The 20291-nt window shown below is 37.8% G+C and overlaps 2 protein-coding genes across 3 annotated transcripts in view; one reads left to right on the top strand and one right to left on the bottom strand.

Annotated features, from left to right (window-relative positions):
• The window catches only part of UNC50 (unc-50 inner nuclear membrane RNA binding protein), a 27142-nt gene extending 20311 nt beyond the window's left edge, over window positions 1–6831 (bottom strand). Inside the window, exons 1-4 of one of the 2 annotated variants that reach the window (XM_036744630.1) lie at window positions 6326–6414; window positions 3909–3968; window positions 3073–3356; window positions 2367–2487 (exon numbers count right to left, since the gene is read on the bottom strand). In XM_036744630.1, the coding sequence (XP_036600525.1) occupies window positions 2367–2487; window positions 3073–3352 (401 nt within the window). In that variant the 5' untranslated portion in view covers window positions 3353–3356; window positions 3909–3968; window positions 6326–6414. Of the gene's footprint in view, window positions 1–2366; window positions 2488–3072; window positions 3357–3908; window positions 3969–6325 lie in introns of both variants that reach the window. The other variant, XM_036744631.1, reaches the window with a different exon arrangement.
• On the top strand, window positions 6252–19922 carry LOC118837642 (cytochrome c oxidase assembly factor 5). Its single transcript, XM_036744632.1, has 3 exons — window positions 6252–6903; window positions 17010–17093; window positions 19681–19922. The coding sequence occupies exons 1-3, from the start codon at window positions 6802–6804 to the stop codon at window positions 19720–19722; spliced, it is 228 nt and encodes a 75-aa protein (XP_036600527.1). The 5' UTR covers window positions 6252–6801; the 3' UTR covers window positions 19723–19922.
• Window positions 19923–20291: the final 369 nt, after the last annotated feature.

The following is a 20291-nucleotide window of genomic DNA, read 5'->3' on the forward strand; positions in this document are numbered from 1 at the left end:
GTATTTGAAGTGAACTTTGAAGGAAAATGGACTTCCAAGAGGCAGACATAAAAGGGAAGTACATTTCAGGCATGCAAGACAACTTGAATGAGAGCGCAGAGATGGAAGATGGAATGTTACGTGTGAGAAACAGGAAAAAAGTCAGTTTGGATCGACTAGAGTCAGGTGTGTAAGAAAGAATAGCAAAAATGACTTTCATTAATGTCTTAGACTTTATCATCCATGTTACACATTCAAAGGCCTTTTCCAAATGAGTATATTTTCTAAATCTTACATACATTATTTCTGCACATTTGTAGATAGAATCATAGATTCAGAGTCGATCATCTAGTTCAAACTTACTTTGCAGTTTAATAACAATAATAATGATTATAGCTAACATTTATATAGCACTTACTATGTGCTAATCACTATGCTAAGTACTTTACAATTATCTCATTTGATCCTGACAACAACCTGGAAGGCAGGTGTTATTATTAACTCCATTTTACAGAGGAGGAGACTGAGGCAAACAAAGGCTAAGTAACTTGCCCCAAAATCACAGAAGTTGGTAAAGTCAGGATTTAAACTCAGGTTCTGTTACTCAAAGTTCAGCAATTCAGGTTCAGGGCTCTTCCCACTGCTCTGCCCTATCCATATCAATTTTTTTATTAAGAAATGAACAAAATTGATCACAATGCAAAAGGTATTGAGGAAATAAAATGCGAGATTACTAACAGCAATATCTTTTTCTGGAAGGCATCTAACATGGACTATTTGGCATATATAGATATGGCAAATCAAGAAAGGCAGGGCAGCATAAATACGATTTGCCCCTGACAAAAAGAAAATTTTAAAAAACAAAACAAAAAAACATAACACTGGATAAAAAAAAACACAAAGTAGTAGATAGGAATGATAGAGCACAACCCTAGGGAATATGAACCTCAAACAACGATCACTCTAACTAAGAAATTTTTAACCTGGTGTCTGTGAACTTACGTGTTATTTAAAAAAAATTTTTTAGTAACTATGTAAATATAACTAGGTTTCTGTGTAACAACATAAATTTTATTTTATGCTTTTAAAAACATTATTCTGAGAAAGGATCCATAGGCTTCATGAGAATGCCAAAGGGTTAGAAGGTTAAGAACTCCTGTTCTAACTAAACTTTAAGGAAGAACATTCCATTAGGGAAGAACATTCCATCATCTTAATATTAAGGATAACACATCTATCCGGTATAAAATACATTCTGGAGCAGAATAATTCAGGAAGCAATAAAAACTTGGGTCTTGATTATGGCTTGCTATGGTTCACTAACTCAAAGCAATGTGCTTAAGAGATAATGAACTGTAATGGGCATATTCAAGTTTTTTAATTTTTAAAAAACTAAATTTAAATTAAATGGTCCAATTAAGGACATGAAGGTACTAAGTTATTGCTAACAAGTTATAGAAATATAAGATTTGGCACTGATAGATTTGCAAATGTAAGTTATATACTACCTGACTTTTAGCTGCATATAGAATGTGGTACTGTATTTGAGGCTGTACAGAAAAGAGAAGAATGATTCATACGTCCAAAATATTTACAGTTTTGCAGCTTTGTTCATCACCTCTCTTTTTTGGGGAAAAACATTTGCCACAACTATTCGTCTCAGTCAAAATATCAAGAGAGAGCACTACAGATTTAAAAAAAAAATCAGGAGAATTGAAAGCTTAAAAATAAACCTGGAATTCATACTTACATCTGTTTAAAAACAAGATATAATGATGAGGTTTGGGCCCAAAGAGGACATGTGTGGATGCACCTCCCTCCCTTTCTCAGACACAGGAGACTGTGCCATAGAGTTCTCCACATTACTTCAGATTTGGTTGATCTGTTACTTAGTTATGCTAGATTGAGCTTTAGATTAGATACTGAGAATCCTTTCAGTAAAACATCACTGTGCATTCTTTAAGGCATAAAAAAGTCTTTTCCTTTTCAAAGGTGTTTCATTAATGATAAAGGCTAAGGAAAAAAATCAGATTGTAGCTGTTATCCATCTACAATAGATCATCTGCCAAATGCCACTGAAAAGACTGCTCTAAGTAAAGGAGGGCTAACTAGGAAATTTATTTAAAATTAGTTATTTTGTTTGAATTAATAATCATTGTTTTGATTCAATTCTTGGCTGCTCTTTGACAATATAGGCTTTATCCTGTATTATTTACTGATGCTGAAAGCAGCTGAGATGGTTTATATGAAATCCTGACTATCCTAATTAACCCTTTTCAATTAGTCTTGTGACCTCTTGTTTTAATTTTATCAGCTTCTAAATTTTAGAAACAAGTAACTTAAGGGTCTATAGCAGTGCCTAAAAAACCCAAAGGTGTGGTACTTACCACATCAGAGTTGATATTAAAAGGCCAACACCCACACAATCTATAAACACAACCCAAAGGAGCAGCTTTATGGTTTCAAAAAATCCCATATCCAGGACAAATCCAAATCCTATAGTGGACACTGAAAGGAAGATAAAAATACATGAATTAAACTGACTGCAGATGATTCTCTAAGGCAACAATCAGAATTTCAAGTAAATTCTACATTAATTCACTTTACAAAAAAGCTCTCAACGTCAATAAACAAGAACTTTATGCTGGAATCACAATGAACTAGCTGGACAAGGCCCTTTTATTTAAATTTAATTTAGTGCTTCCAAAATTTTAATTCCTGCTTCACTCAACTGTGTTGAAATTCTTAATCTTCATTATTTTGCATAGAAAAATATTACTTAAGGTCCACTTTGCTTAGGACTTCACAGCAAAGGCCAGATTGAGTTGTTCCCTCTCCAACAACCTTTAATGTGACAGTTTACTCAGCTAAAACCATTATTCTGATATTATTTAATTGGAGAGACTGCAGTTTTTCCTGTGGCAACATCTTTTGACAATTCCAGAAAAGCTTACTTTTTCAAGTATTCCCAAATTTCAGTTCACAATTCATATTCAGATCTTCCCTATTAAAGGGCATAATCTTCACAATCAATCTTCTGAGTCGAAACGTTTGACGTGTTAAATTTTAATGTACATGTGCTAAGACACTTACCACAGAGCCAGATACTCAGCAACACCAAGAAGGCAGGATCATCTCGTGCCCACTGATCTTTTGTTTGTTTTCGGTAATGAAAGTTTCTGTAAACTCTTTGTGGGGAAGTGAAAAGATAGAGCATCTGCCAGGCAGCAAACTCAAAGTCCATCTGCCTGAATCGGAAAAGCCTCCGAAGATACTTGTAGCGTTTCGCTCCAGCTGTGTGCCTTGCTGCATCTCTGGAACTCAAGGCACCATTCCCCTGTAATCGGGAATTCATTGAGGTGGTTGGTAACATCTTTCTGGAGTAAAAAACATAATAATAATTTGTCTTATAGAAAGCAGAGTGATACTAAGTGATAACCAACCTTTTTTTTGCTAGAAGTATGCCTTCTTCCAGTTATCCTACCTAAGAATGAACGAGTTTGTAAAAGACCCTTTAAATTGGTACCTAAAAATTCTAGGTAGTCAACGGTGGACACTTATAGAAAAATCTTCACATTCTGTTTGGCCCTTGTGTTGGAGCTCCCACTAATTAATACTAATGACTTAGTGAGTCTGGTTTACAGTAGCCCTTAAAAATATTCATAGCACTGTATTTATATAGTCATTAGTACTCTGAGAATCACTGCGTTAGGCCCTTTATTTGGGGGGAAAAATTCATGTATATCTGAGTACCTCATATATACCAATTTAGTCCACTAATACCAAATGTTTCCTCAGACCAGCTAAAACAAATTTATGTGCTTTCTAACTTTGTTATTGCTACTTCTTCCTCCTTTTAGAATCACAGTTAAGCTGTCAAGTTATTTTTCTTATGGTCATTTACTAGCAAATTTCACAAGGTCTCTTACTTTTTAAAAAGCCATTTCCTTCTGTTTCTAGCTGTTGACAATTACTTCACAATATTAAAGCTGGAGGAAAAAAGAGAAGAAAACTTGTAAGCAATAGCCAAGAAGGGAACTCCATGTACCTGAGGTAAGTACAGCAACACAACCAATTAAGAATGTAAAATCACTTCCAGTACATTGATAATATGTGAAAATATGCAGGTTTAATGAACAAACTCCACCACCGAAACTTGAACTCCTAAATAAAGTATCTACATTTAGTTAAAGCAAGGTCAGATCAGTCAATGAAGTTTTACCTAAGGAAAGCGAATGGTCTTGCCACACACAACCAACCACACTGTCATTGTAGGGGGTACAAAATCTCAATCCTAATTCCAACCAACTAGGCCAGGAGGAAGATCGATAATATTGAAGCTTATTCTAAAGCTTCCATTCTCACTACATTACAATGTCCTTTCAATGTCCAGGAAACCGGTATTGGAGTCAACAGTAATCCACACTGGGCCCCTTTGGAATACTGAATCATGATTGACCAAATAACTACAACCATGTTTGATCAACATTAGTCTCCAGACTGGCTAAGTACATTAGAATGTTTTATAGTAACAAGTAAACTTGAATGTGTGGTGTTTTATTTTTTAACTTTTGTATTCCCAGTGTCTGGGGCTGTGCCTTCTAAATAGTGTTTAATACGTATGTGTTGAATAACTCAAAAGAATCTTGGAGTACTCTACTTATATCAAAATCCAATAAACATTTACTAAACACCTGTTATGTGAAGAGTACTTTAGGCACTTATAGAACTGACAGTTTAATACAGGAAAATAACTCCATCGCAAAATAATACATAATTGCCTTAGATGTATAAGCAAAGTGTGGCAGAGACTCTCACTTTGGATTTATATACACATATTTTATATTTAGTGCCAGAGGAGATGGGAATACAGGTTCAACCACCACTTTTCAATAATTACCAAATGTGTGACTATAAGCAAGTCAACTAAAAATTTTCTCCTAATCTATAAAATAAGAAGCATAATTCCTTCAGTACTTACTTCACAGGGTGGAGGTGAAGTTCAAATGAGAGAATTAAGTAAAACCCTTTGTAAGAAGCATTTTGTAAATAACAGTATTGGTAAATATTTATGGAGATCACCCCTACCCTAGACTCTGTAGGTCCCTATTAAGTCACTTACCAAGGGGCCTGTCTTATCTAATTCCTACATCTAAAGCCATAACTAGGAATCCCCTAACCCAAGGCAAATTCAGTAGAGATAGCAAAGTAGAGGGTTGGGGCTAAGGCAGATCCACCTGGGTCTAAAGTAGAAACACACTTCTGTTTGGCTAATGAAGACTGGAGGTAGAGATAATGGGAGTTGAAAATAAAAGAACCGAAAAACCAGGGTTTTGGAAAGGTGTAAAGATGGGAAAGGAATGGTTGGATGGAGAAAAAGACTGAGATTCTTGAACTGAGCTTATTCAGGAGGAAAGAAGACTGATGAGGACAAATGGATCAAACTTTAAAGGAAGAAATGTAACTGTTGAGTGACAGTGAGTGAGAGTGAGTCTGAAAAATACATTGATTATGCCAACCCTTTGTGGTTCTGTAGAGAGTGGCAAGAGTTGTAGTGAAAGGAAAAGAGTTGAGGATTGCTGGCTCATTAATTTGGGATTGGAATGGACCGTGGAGGTCTCATCTCACAGACAGGAAACTGAAGCGCAGAGGTGGAGTGACTTGCCCTTGTTTTTACAGCTACCAAGGGACAGAAACAGGATTCCAAGTCAGGTGCATAATAAAAGCAGTGACAACATAACACAACCGGGGAAGGATCAGCACTGGGGAAGGGATGAAGGTGGAGAGGACGAACAGCTAACAAAGCATCCCCTTCCTGGCTCGAGCGTCCACCTGATTCCACACCAATCCGCCTCACCCCGCACTATGCCGGGATCCTGGGCCTGGTAGCAAGCGGGCGACGAGGGAAAAGGTTGCTCAGTCCCCTTGGGGTGAGGGGGGGGGCAGTAACCGCGCCCAACCCGCCCCTGTACGCCCAGGTAAGTGCACCTGGGGCTTGGATCGCCCCGGAGTGGGCGGTGGCCGAGCGTGGGCGTGTCCGGGCCCGAGCCCGGCGCTCCAGGAGTATCCCAGGCCCCGAGCCGCCTCCCTCCTCCGCAGGCCGAGGCCCCGATCACTCCTCGATTATTAGTGACACCTTCAGAGCCTCCCTTGGGGTGGCCACGATCCTCCTCCACCCTCGAGGAGTCTTGGGGAGGGGGCGCTGCAGGCGCGGGGGCTTCTTGTGACGTCGCGAAACGCGGAGCCAAAGGAAGCCGGGAGAAAAGGCGCTCGAACTTTGGGGCGCGTGCGCGGGGCGCGCCCGACGGAGGAGGGGCAGTTCTGACGGGGATCCCTCAGTACTCACCTGGAGCCCGGCTGGGGCCTCGGCCCGGATCCGTAATCTCCCCCGCCACCTCTGTTCAAGAGCCGAGCCAGGCGCCCGCCCCGGCTCCGGTTCCCCTTCCTTCCTGCTACGTAGTTGGTCTTCGTCACACCGAGAGCAAGGCAAATCACGTGCTTCTCCCACTTCCGCTGCGCTTCCTGCCGGAGGGCTTTCGGAGTCTTGGATTCCGGTGGCTGCGACTCTGCCGCCGGAAGGAGCTTATCCCTACTTCCTGCCTCTTCCTCTCCAACACCCTCCTCCGCCCCCTCCGCCATCACGGGTGCTGGCGTCCAGAAGGTTGCTCCTGCCGGAAGTGCAGGCAGCCCGGGGCGTGTGGGGGCGGTGTCGAGAACGCTGCACGCGGTGTTTGTTGAAGCCGCCGGGCTTGGCTCTTGGGGTAGCTCTCGGTCCTCTGAGTCGGAGGCTGCCTCGGCGGCGGCGGCGGCAAGGGGGAGGTGATGCCCCGTTACTATGAGGACAAGCCGGAGGATTACGGCGCATGCGCCGGGGTGAAGGAGGATCTGGGGGCGTGCCTACTGCAGTCGGACTGTGTGCTCAAGGTAGCCCCAACCAACCGAGGACCGCGGGGGAGGGGGTGTCGGGCCCCTCCAAGACTAGCTGCGCGCCACCATCCCCCAACCCTCGTAGGGAAAGGCAAGCCAAGCTCCCAGGTTCTCCGCCAGTTAGCCAAGCTTCTCTCTGGGCTCCTTGGGGTAGCCGTGCCCCAGCCCCATCTTTGTGTCTCTGGGTAGTTGGGTGAGCTGGCCTGGCGTAATCGAACAGAAATTAAAATCATAGAATGATAGGTCTAGAGCTGCAAAGGACCTTAAAGATGGTCCAGTCCATCCGCGCCTTTACAGAGCCAGGAAACAGCTTAGAGAGACAAGGTGACCTGTCCAAGTTAAGTCAGAAGCATAATTTGAACCCAGATCTTTTGACTACAAAAAACCCCACTTTTTTTCCGTTATACTTTGCCGCAGATCTTGACGGCAGATGCTCGTTCTCGGACCTTAATGATGCCACTATTCAGCAAACATTAAGCGTTGACACTGTGTTTGGAGCAAGGTGAAAGACGGATAATTTTTAGCGTGTAGTGGGGAATATTTCAAGACTCAGTGTAGATGCTTCTACAGACACAAGTCACAACTTTTCTATGCCTCTATGTAAATGGTTTCAGTGTTGTGAACATGAAGTTTGATCGCATAATGGCTAAATTAATGCGTATCAGCGTGTGGACCGGGTTCGTTCTTTTCTGTCACCTGGAGCTTGTACTCTCCTAGCACATCCTTTGCAAATCCAGGGCCACTTCCATACAATGAAGCATTGGAGATGGACTTTAGCTGAAGACTGTAATACAAAGATGTATATATATATGCATATCTGCATATGTATGCATACATGTGTGTATGTATATACACACATGTATGTATGCATGCATATATATATAAAATTCGTTAGAGTTGTTAGCATAATGCTATACGAGGTCAATGGGGGTGAAAGATCATGTTCCCTTGGGAGGATCAGGGAAGGTTTACAGACTATAAATGTTCAGTGGAATAGAGGTCATAACCTCACTGTATAGGTTGCAAACCACAGTATCCTGTCTAGAGAATAATCAAAATTTACTGAAGGGAAACCTTGCTCTCTGCAGTGATCATGCAGAACAGGTGGAACTTTGGTTAACTTCTCCCCAGTATATTAAAGTACCATTTCTCTTGAAATAAAAGAAACCTCACATTAAAATACTCAGTAACACACCTTAAGTACTGCTTGGTTTCAGAGCATCTGATAATAATTACTGGCACCTTAAAAGTGAAACTGGATGTGGCTAAAAGACCAAATAGCATATGTCTCCATTTTTATCAGGACTCACATTTTGAATAGAAACAGGTTAGAAGTGGGAAGGGCCTAAGCAATTATCTGATCCACTTGACTGATGAGGAAATACTATAGACTGAAAGAAGTGAATTGATTTGTTCAAGGTCACATAGCTACTAAGTGGGTCACCGAAGAACTGAACCTAGGTCTAGTCCTTCCCATGTCAAGTCATTTTTCTGTTATACTGTACAAGCTTCCATTCAACAAACTAGAAAAGTGCAATGCATTGTACTAGATTGGGGGAGGTACAGATAGATTGATGCCCTCTAGCTTACTAACAGATGATAAGAAATACACATAAATAACTGTAACATGTATTCCATTATAGTTACATAAAAGTTCAACTAGTATTCCATGAATTTAGATGAAGGAGCTAACACTGGGAGAATCAGGAAAGGGTTTCATGGAGGTGACATTTACACTGAGTCTTGTTATACTTTTTAAGTCACATTGTTAACATTTTGTACTATATATTTAGCTTTTCTTATTTTTTCCACTTCGTAGTATCTTATTTTTTCCAGTTACATTTTTCTAATTTTCCAATTACATTACAACCCTAAATGATAGTTTTCAACATTCACTTTTGTAAGATTGTGAGTTCCAAATTTTCTTCTCCCTTCTGAAGAAAGCAAGCATTCTGATATAGGTTATACATGTACAATCATGTTAAACATATTTCCACATATGTTGTGAAAGAAGAACAAAAGGGAAAAACCACGAGAAAGAAAAAACCAAAAAAAAGAAGTAAAAATAGTATTCTTTGATCTGCATTCAGACTCCATAGTTCTTTGCTGTTACCGTGTACGGTGATCTCCTGGTTGTGCTCACTTCACTCAGCATCAGTTCATGTGAGTCTTTCAGAAATCCTTCTGCTCATCATTTCTTATAGCACAATAGAAGCCCATTACATTCTGTATTTAGCATTTATGCATGCCTTTTAGATTTCACAGCAAAATTTGAAGGGAATTCTTATCAGAGTTATAAAATGAGTGTTAAATACGTACATTACAATGATTATCTTATAAGCATCATTAAGTAGAGGCTGATTTTGCAAACTTAATTTGTACTCTTCTATGTTAAAGATGTCTTAAATAACTATACCTGTGCCCTACAAATTAATAATTTGTATATTAGACATAATTTTATCCCATGAATTCACATATACCATTCCTTGTACACATCGTTCGTTCACCAGTTTATGTAACATCTGCCCTACAGAGAGTGCTGTGTTAGGCACTAGAAGATGTGTGAAGTTAAATAAGTTTAGGTAAGCTTGATGTACATGTATACTACTTTGTGATATCTTTTTTTTTAACTTTTTTTTACATGTATCTATTAAATTTCACCATCTAATGATGACAGTAATTATAAAGGGCTTGTTAATAAAGCCAACTTTAGTCACATTTGTGATGTAGGTAATGCAAATGTATTGCAGCCAGGTCCCTATTAGTGCCAATAACAAATCCCCTAAAATGCTTCTATATATTTGGATTCATACTATTTGAAGCTATAATTATGAAAAATATGGTAATTAATTTCAGCCCAATGGAAATATGCTATAAAATATATTATTCCTGTTTTGCAGATGATGAAACAAGTTCAAGGAGGCAAATTGATTTACCTAATCACACAGCTACTTAGTGTCAGAATTAGCATTTGAACACTCACTCTATGTCCATTGTTCTTTCCTGTACCTGAACGGGTATTCTCTTCGTAATATCTTTAAGTAGTTCTGTGAAAACACAATATTAGGGGAAATGATATTACACAGGGAAGCTCCATAATATGAGTCATTGAGACTTCCAGCCAAAATGGTTGCCTAAGTAGAGGCAGACAGTCTAACTCCCACATACTGCCTCCAGGAAAAACCTAAAAATAGCTCCAGACTGAATAATTCAATGAAAACAATAAGTGGCTTCTGTCATGCCAAAACTACGCAAAAAGTTAGAATCCCGCAAGCAGAGCCTACCATATAAAAACAGTGCTTATGCCCAAACGTACAAGCAAGAAGTGTCACTAACAATTACAGTTGGACCAGAAACACTTGTAACATTCAGTTATCTGTATCTAGAGGCAGTAAGAGTGGGGTTCCTCCAGAAGGCCCCAGGGTGGCCAGAAATTCACTTGTGGACAGTTATAGCAGTTGCTCAGACTGTGACACCTTAGGCTTCAACATCCCTGGCACTCTAAGACACCAAAGAGTACTCTAGATCTCAAATAGCCAGACGAGTGAGTGGATTGTCACAGGAACCCAGATGATCCAGGTTAAGACCAAGCAGAGCCAATCACAACATCCCAAAATGCTGCAGGGTGTAGAGCCTAATCCTGGCACAAAGCCCCTTTCCAAGAAGTAAGGCTGGAGAGATGAGGAAACGAAAGAAGATACCACTATGAGGAATTATTGTATTGAAGAAACAAATCTAAAAATCTGTACTGAAAGAGAATAACTCCACAAAAAATGCAAACAAGAAAAATGGATTGTCCATAATGACTATATGATACCTAGAAGAAATGAAGCAAGAGATAAAAACAATAAATACTCTGGAGGGGAGAGAATGGCAGTGAAATCTAGAGAAAAGAGCACAGCCAGGAAAGGAATGAAACTTGTTTATTCTTCTAATTCTTTCCTCCAGAGCTTTTCAGCTCCTTTTTATTTATTTTCTTTCTCCATTAGAATGTCCTTAAGGAAGCTCCTTAAGGACAGGAAATAAGGGCTGTGTATGTATCCCTAGCACTTTGCACAGTCTCTGGCACATGTCAAGCCTAACTAAGTGCTTGTTGCCTGCTTTTTGCCAAATCTATTAGGACTAAAGAGCAAAGTGAAACTAGAAGGAATCCACCAGTTATTTCCTGAAAGAAACCCCAGAGACAACCTAGTCAAAACCCAGATCTTCTTGGTCAAAAGGTAACTGTAAGCAACCAGAAAGAAAGAATTCAAGACCAAGCAGAGTCAGGATGACACAAGATTTGGCAGAATTCTGCTAAGAACAAGAGATGTTGGAATATAGTATTCTAAAAGGCAGAAGAGATGAGCCAACAACCAAGAATAACTCATTCAGGAAATTCCACAGGAGAAAAATAATGGATCTCCAGCTGACTAGCAAACTAGCAAGTATTTCTGTTGAAAAGACCACAGCTGAGTAGGAATTCTAAAGGGCCAACAGAAGACTCAGGAAACTTGAAAAGGTAAATTTATTTGAGCACTTGGAAGAAACAGAACCTTAATATCTTCAAGAATTAAGTAAGAAAAACAGGAGGATTTGGGGAGGATAGGTTTGTTTTGAGGGTTGTAGGAAAGGAAAAGGGAGAATAAAACGAACATACTAATTAAGAAGAAGGAAGAGGGGTGTGAAACTTCTGATGATTGGCGTACATGAGAAGAAGGGTATACAGGCATCAAAGAGAGGGTGAGAGGATATTAGATATTAGGTATTAGATGATAATTTATGTCTGAGACAAATAGGGAATAGTGTGTCCTATTGTGCCCCTGTACACGTGCAGCAAAGACAAGTTCGATGTGGAAGTACATCAAACTCCATAGGGAAGGAAACAGGTTTGTGGGGATAGGGAGAAAGAGGTGAAAAGGATAATACCGGGGAGGGAATGAGACAAAGCAATACAAACTTGTGATCCAGGAAGGGGTTGGGGGAGTTGAAAAGAACTGAAAACTAGGGCATGCCTACTGGAGAATGGCAGAAAAAATCGTGGTATATTAATTTAATGGAGTATTATTGCATCTTAAATGATGAGATAATTTCAGAGAATCTTGAGATTATCTGAACTGATGCAAAGAAGAACCAAGATAAGAATTTACAGTTTGAGAGCATTGTAAAAGACTTTAAGAGTTCTTACGAAAACAATAACCAGCTGTGTTTTCAAAGGACCTGTGTTGAGGCATGTTAGCTGCCTCCTGACATATTTGCTGGACTAGCCACCATGCATATTTGTTTCTGTTTCACTGTGCTTGTTTGTTACAAAGAGGGGGTTTTTTCCCTATTTTTTAATGGGAAAAAGTGATAGGAAAAGTAGGTAATGGTGATGCCAAAGAAAAGAAAAAAGAGGAAGTATTGAAACATTTGAAAAAGTACATAGAAGAATACAAAAATTCAGAAGGAAGCATAGACAAGGACAACAGTTTTGAAAATAGGTTAGATTTAATATATGTCGGGTTTTAAAAGCAACAGGTAAGTATGAAAAATTCAGTTTCATATTCAATCATCTTTTTGTCTTACCTTTTCTGTGGAAATGCTCACTTTTTGGTGTTAAATTCAAATTTTTTTGGCGGGGGGAAGGGCCATTGACCAATATTAAAATGAAATTTGGTGGGATTTGGATATAACGTTAGTTATGTGGCAGAATGATAATAGTCAGGACAAATGGGGGAATGTGCTTCCTTCCATATTACTTTGTCTCTTCTATCCCTCCTCCCATTGCACACCATCCATGCATATAGGTCTATCTAGCAAAATATTTATTAATTAATAATTGTATTAGTCAAGATTGGTTGCTAAGTAGACTAGGACAAAGCTTTTAATAACAGAACAGATGATTCACTGCTCCAGATGCTTTAGTTCAAATTGTAAACTTGTGTATAATGTCAATTATTTCCCATAGAAATTATAGTGTTTTCTGTAGCTTTTGGTATGGTTAAGCTACTTCAATTATTTAAACTAAATATCCAGATAATGATAAGATAAAAATTGTTAAGATACTCATTAGGGATAATTATATCTTTATCATTTAATTTGGAAAAAAAAGGCAAAATACCCTACCTCTTACTAGGGTGGTTTAGTTACTATTTTGTATGTATTGCTGTTGCTCAGTTGTCTCTAATTCTTTGTGACCCAATTTGGGGTTTTCTTGGCAAAGACAGTGGAGTGACTTGCTATTTCCTTTTTCAGTGCATTTTACAGATGAGATAACTGAGGCAAACAGGATTTAAGTGATTTGCTCAGGATCACATGGCTAGTAAATGTCTGAGGCTGGATTTGAACTCAGGTCTTTCTTCCTCTAGACCTGGCACTCTATTCACTGCATCACCTAGCTGCCTTTATTTTGTGTGTACTAAATTGTAAACTTAGCTGTAGGGATTGTGTCTAATTGAAACTCTTTTTCTATCCAAGTCTTCAGCAATGTTCTGGTTACTATAGGTTCCTAATAAACATTTTTAATGTCAAATTTAATTTTGAAATTTTAAAAATAAAAAATTTTATTATAAACCCTTTTCTAGGGTGGTTTGATGGATAGAATGCTAGCTCTCTAGAATTGGAGAATCTGAGTTCAAATCCTGCCTCTGACACTTAATATGTATGTGATCTTGGGTAAGTCATTTAACTTTCTTGGGCCTCCATTTCCTCATCTGTAAAATGAAGGGGCTACCCTAGATGGCCTCTGAGGTCCCTTTCAGCTCTAGATCTGTTGTCCTACAACAAATAAATGATCAGAAAAATAGACAAAATGGATAATAAAATTTTCTCACCATTATCATTTTGCAAGATAGAATTTACAAACAAAAAGGACATTTTGTTTTGTGTTCCTTTTCAGGTCTGTGTGAAATTCTACCTCTGGCTTAATTTCTTTCTTTGTTTTTTAAATATATAATTGTTGTCACTGTTTGTACAATTCTGGTTCTGCTGTTCTCATTTTGCATCACATCAATCAATCAACAAGTTATTAAATGCCAGATATGTGTTAGGCACTCTGTTAGGCACTGCGGATACAATATAGTAAATGAAACAATACTTACTTTGAAAGTAGATAACTTTTAGTGGAAGAGACAACAAGAACATTTAAAAAAAAAGTAAACTCGTGGGCTTTTCATTATTTCCTTGTATACTTCATATTTCTATTTTTGGCATAATATTCTATTATATTAATATACCATAATTCATCTTTTCTCCTGTTTTTGATATATTGGTTGACTATAATTTTTTTTACATATAGATCACTTTTGAGTATTTTTGTAAATAGGTCATTTTTCAATTTTTGTGATATTTTAAGGATAAAGGCCTAATAAGGAAATTTTGGGGTTGAAGGGTTCGAGACTCATATTGTATATTGTTTTCCAGAGTGCATACCAGTCCTATCAGTAATATATTGGAGTGTTTATTTCCTCACAGACCTATAAACATTTAATTTCATCATTTTTTGTAACTGAATTGCTACTTTGAAATGTTTTTAGATTGAGAGCCAATTGCAAAGATGTTCCCTAAGTTATGAATATTTATCTTATGAACATCTGAACATATCAATGAAGATTGTTCCATAACCCTTAATTCAAACTGTCTTCAGTTTTGTGGTATATCATTTAGTGGCAGTTGTCACCAAGTGTTTAAACCCACCCCTCCTTTCTTGACTCTCTTAGGTACTTCAAGAAGACAGCACACAGCAATTCTCCTGTCTCCCCTTTTATTCTGTTTTTTATTTTTCGTAGATTAGTTCTTTCTACTCTAGGTTCATGTCTTTTCTACTCATACCATACACATACTTTCAATTCCTTTATTTCTAACTTTTACTTAGTGCACTAAGGAAAATTTCTCTTATTCTCTCTCCTTTCAGATTTCCCTAAGATACTTTTAAATGTTCCTAAAACCCAGTGCCTTTAATTGACTTCTCTGAGCCTCTTATTGTTTATCAGGAGAGGAGGTTGAATTAGATGAGTTACAAGGTCCTACCTTGGTTCTAAGATTCTTTGATCTTACGACATTAAAAACATTTCAGGTCCTTTTCAGAATCTTCACAAGTCTCCATCGACCTCTTCTAATTTGCTGTCAAGTACTAATATTTAACATAAAGCATTATTTTTCTAAAGAGACTTGAGAGTATAATGAAAAGGGCACTGGTTTTGAGGTAAGAAGACCTGGGTTTATGTTCAGCCTTTGATGCTTACTAACTTTATCCTGAAGAAATCATCACATTTTTGTGCTTCATATGTCTTTATCAGTGAAGGAGAACAAGGCAATACTTACATCATAGGATTATTTCGAGGAAAACATTTTATAAACCTTAAAGCACTCTATAAAGGTGAACTATTTTTATTATTTTTTGGTATTGCAACTAATTGTTTTCCACTGATATAGTAAATGTACAATATAGTAGCACATTATAGATTAAATTGGTTTTGTGGTCCTTCTTGTGAACCTGACCACCATTTAGAACAGGCCTGCACAACTTGCAGCCCATGGGTCGCTTAAGGCATGCCAAAGGATTTCGGGGCTGCCTTCAAAAAATGTACAGGAAAACATTCTTGGATGTAGAGAAAATCCTTTGGTGTGCCACAGGCGGCCTAAGCGGCCACTGGCCACAAATTGTACAAGCCTGATTTAGAACGTTGTTTTTGTGGGGAAATGCGTGTTGAGTCCAAATTTGTTTATGCTGGGCTGTTTCTTGAACTGAATTAAATTTGTAAACTAGGGACCACTCATATTGATTCAACAGTAGAAAGAATGATAAATTTAGAGTCTGAGAACATAGGTTCAAGTTCCTATTTTGCCATTTGCTACTTGTGAGACTTGGGGCAAATTCCTTAACTTTTCTAGATCATAGCTTCCTTGTCTGGAAAATGAGGTAGTTCCCCTAGGTGACCTCTGAATCTACAGTCCTACAACTGAGACTTTGTATTTTTTTAGAGTTATAGTTAGAAGTTACAGAGTTATAGTTGGAAGATTAGAATCTCATCAATAAAAGACTGGCCACCAATGATTTTGTTTACAATTATGAAATCATTCACTGAGGTGCAGAGGGATTGTGGCAGGGATATGCTAGGGCCAGTTATTAAAGACTCGTGAGAGCCCATTGTTAAATTTCTGGTGTGAGTGTTTACACCTCACACATTGGCAATTGCTACAGTTCAGGGCTTGATTTAGTGTTCTGTTGTTAGTCCAGATAAGAAAGGATTAATAATGCCTCTTATACTGAAAATATACTGTCTGCATACTTTCCCCCACCCCAACCAAGCTGGTTTTTAAACATTAATTATTAGTATATCCTTGGGTTGTAGTGTATTTTTCTGTACTCTCTGAGAAGATTAAGATTGATCCCATATTATTTTCTCATTGATTCCATTTACAATTAATTGATTTTGTCCTGTAACTGCTTTTGTCCTATAATTGCTTTAAATCATAGTTCTTTGTCTCTAAACTTAGTTCAGAATTCAGCTGGCCTGTAATGGGTTAATTTTAGAAATCCACCTCTCCTACCAATCATTGATCTATTCTTGCTTCCAGGAATTTAGCTGTTCTTGGGGGGGGGGGTGTGAACATAAGGGAGTTGGGTCTAGTATCTTTACACCATGAAGGCATTCTTCAGGGATGTCTGGTTTGCTGTCCAAAAGAAGCTAGCCTGTTATCTTTTGACCTTTCACCTGGACTTAAACAATGAGCACTTCTTAGGCACAGAGAAAAGAGAGGGTTGTAGCTAGCCTCCATTACCAGACTCACAAACAGTGATGTTGTTCACTGAGCCTCAGCTCTGTAACCAATCATGTTGTCCTCAGTCTCATGATGTCATCATTTACTTTGTTCTCTTCTTTGTATTCCCCAAAACCTCTGTAAGGGGAACTGTCCTTTTCTTTGGGGTCTTTGACATGAACAGAGGTAAATCATTGACCCATTTATTGTTATCTTGCTTGGAGAATTGCCTCAGTTTGCCCTTCATGTTAAATTTAACTCATGATACCATGCTGATGAAACGACGGAAAATTTTGAAGTATTGATGAAACAATAGCATTTGTGGTTTTTTGTGAGGGAATTTCCCAGATATTCACATTTTATTGTCTTATATATTACAGGAAGGAAAAACTCCTAGACAGTGTTTGAAGGAAGGATACTGCAAAGCTTTGAGTTACTCATTTTTTGAATGCAAAAGGTCAATGGTAAGTGGCTATCCAATAAGCAAGAAATGAGAAACAGTGAGATATTCATTTGAGGAATTGTGATTGAGTTGTTTTATAAACTGTGCTAAGGAAGAATCTGTAGAGATAGTTTTCCCAAATTTTTTACTTGGTGAGTGGTGAAAAATTCCTTCCAATGAGTGAAAAGTCATGTGACATTTGAGTGAATCTCACATACTATTGCAGTTGCCAAAAATCTCTGGTATTATTTTGCTTCTTCTGTTCTTTAGTAGTGGTATTAATTATCCAGCCTATTTGTTCTTAGGAGTTTTAGTACATGTCAGATCAGGTCTTGGTGAGAGGAAGTGGGCAAAAGTTGCTCTAGGTCACTGTGAATTCAAGCTAGTAAGTACCTCCTCCGGACTCTGTGTGTGTGTGTGTGTGTGTGTGTGTGTGTGTGTGTGTGTGTGTGTGTGTGTGTGAAGGAGAGAAAGGTTCTGGCTTAGAATGATAAGAAGCAATGGAAGTGACTTGGGAAGGATAGAAAGAATGTCATTTATTGATGTCAAAGAAGTTAGAGGTTTGGTCATCTATGAAACATTACACAGAAGACAGCAAAAGAAAATTGAAGAGGAAACAGATAAGCAAAGTAATCTTGTTACTGTGTTAAATTTAATACATGTTTTAGAAAACAAGCTTTGTAATAGAGATTCACAGTTTCTTACACAGTCCTCTTTTTCTTTGTGTATGGGGATACTGTGTTTGTTGATGTTTCAGTTTGTAATAAAAAAGAATATTAAAAATGAAGTTAGAAGTCTGCTCTAAGATATTTTCAAGCTTTACAGTTCTGTAATTCTCTAAAATATTAAGATGATACAGTGAGAGCAAGCTAGGAAAATTTTTGATAGGATGATGTTAAGAAGATTTCTGCAAAACTTCTGGTTCTCTAAGACATTATTCATTTCTGGGTAAAAGGATATATAGCCCACTGAATAATAACTATTCTAGCTCATATTTTAGAATACTTTAAGGTTTGCAAAGTGATTTCCTTGTAAAAACCCTTTGAGGTGGCTAGTTAAGAATTATTATTCCCATTTGACAGATGAGAGATTGAGATGTTAAATTTTAGGCAGAGATAAGGAGATTGATTAACCTGAAAGTCACCCAGGTCATTGGGGACTTAAACCCAGATCATACCACTTAAAACTGTTGATGGAGAGAATCACACCAAAATGTCCACTCTATCCATTAAAATCTACTTTTAATCCCAAACTAGTTTCTTGTTGCTCAACATGCTGCAGGGCTTTTCCCTTTCAGTTTTGGTGCATTATCAGAGTACAAATACAGTCAGTTCTGTAATGTGTGTTTCAAAAACACAAATTTATACTAGCACGATTGATATATTCGGGAAAAGAATGCTTCTGAGTGATTTTTTTCTTTGAGAAACAGTGAGAGAACTCAAAATTGCACCATTCACAATAACTCAAAAGCTACAATCCTTCCGATGCCCATTTCCACAAGCAAACTTGAGGTTTTTGTCCAGGTAAAGCGCATCTTCTGGTGCAGTTTGGAGCCGTAAGCAGAGAAGGGCTGGTCCATGGTACTGCTATCCTTGCCTCACCCCTTTGTGCCCTGCCCAGCCCCAGAGTTGCAGCCTGCCCTACTTGCTTGTGCAATCTGAGGCATAGACCAAACAGTAGCAGCTCAAGGCCAAGGACGTGGCTACTATTTGTTGTGTAGTACTTATGTACTTCTTATGTACTTCTTAACCTTTTGACATATATAAAACTATGCTTTATGTTTCATGATGAAGTTTTTGATCATTGTGCTCTAACCCATTTTCCCCATAAGATATATGGTTTTTATTGTGCAGTTTTGCATATCGAGGTGCTTTTTGGAATATGTGTTGTGTTATAGAAGAACTGACAGTATATTTTAATATTTGCCTAAGCAAAATTTAATTAGCTTAACTGTGAATCTCTATTTCATATAGCTTGTTTTCTAAAAGTAAATGTTAAGCGTAACACAGTGGCATGAACATTACCATACATATTTGTTTCCTCTTTTATTTTTTGCTCTCTTTGTAATGTTTCATTGATTTTATCCTTTCCAGAAAACAACATAAATAATTTTGTAATTTTCTGCATCATTGCTTCCCTGCATTAGAGCTTATAATATAGAGTTGACTGCCTTTCAAAGGATCATAGACTGAGAGCTGGGAGGGACCTCACAAGCTATCTAGTTAAGTTTCTTTCTTCTCCTGCCTCCATTTTACAGATGAGGACAGTAAAACCCAGGTGATTAGGTGATTTACCCAACGTCATACAAGAAGGAGTATCTGAGGCATGATCAAACCCAGGTCCTTTGAACAGAACTAATATTGTACCATGCTAGCTTTAAAGAAAATGATTGCTGGTTTAATTTTAAAGACACTTTTAATTGTAACTTCTGTACTCATTCCTTTGTTTTTGTCAGGCGGGTGGTGAGAAGAGCATCTCTGGTATTTTCTTTGCCTCACCTTGAAGTTTAGGTTTTTTTTACTCTTAATATGACAGCCCTTAATAGAAGTTGTAGTCAGTAATGTATCTTTTTACAAGATATTTGATTTGATAACTCTTTTTGTTTTTAGTTGGATGCCAGATCAAGATTCAGAGGAAGAAAAGGATATTGATGCCTTTCCCTTACAACCAAGATTGAAATGACATGGGTTCATCATTTAAAAGCATGGTTATAACTTTGTTTCAATTGAATAATCTCGTAATTGATTTTTAAGGGAAAAAAGAGATGAATCCTGCTTTTTGAACACTGAAAGAAGGATTAAACAGATGTAAAATATGCATATAATAAATTTTCAGAATTATTCTACACTGATTTTTAGTAAGTTTATTCACTGATCAAATGACAAGGACCACAGTTTTTTCCTAATAATACTGGCTAGGTCATTGATGTGATTGATGCTGCAAACAACTTGGAACTGAGTGGGAAAATATACAGAAAGTTTGCTTGAATCATTCTTTTCTTTTGTCCCCAATCTTCCATGGTTTAGATACAGAGTTGTGTTCAGCTTCTTGGAGAGACAATTATTCCTAGTTAATCATTTTGAGGATTAAAAAAAAAAAAGACTTCACCCTCTGTTATGTTTTCCCTTGAAATAACGTGGTCATCTTTTTAGTTAATTTTGTTAGTTCTTTTGAAGAAAGTGAACTGCTATTCAATTTTTTAAAAAGATATTAGGAAAGT

This window comes from Trichosurus vulpecula, chromosome 2 (assembly GCF_011100635.1).
Source record: "Trichosurus vulpecula isolate mTriVul1 chromosome 2, mTriVul1.pri, whole genome shotgun sequence".
Classification (NCBI taxonomy): Eukaryota; Metazoa; Chordata; class Mammalia; order Diprotodontia; family Phalangeridae; genus Trichosurus; species Trichosurus vulpecula.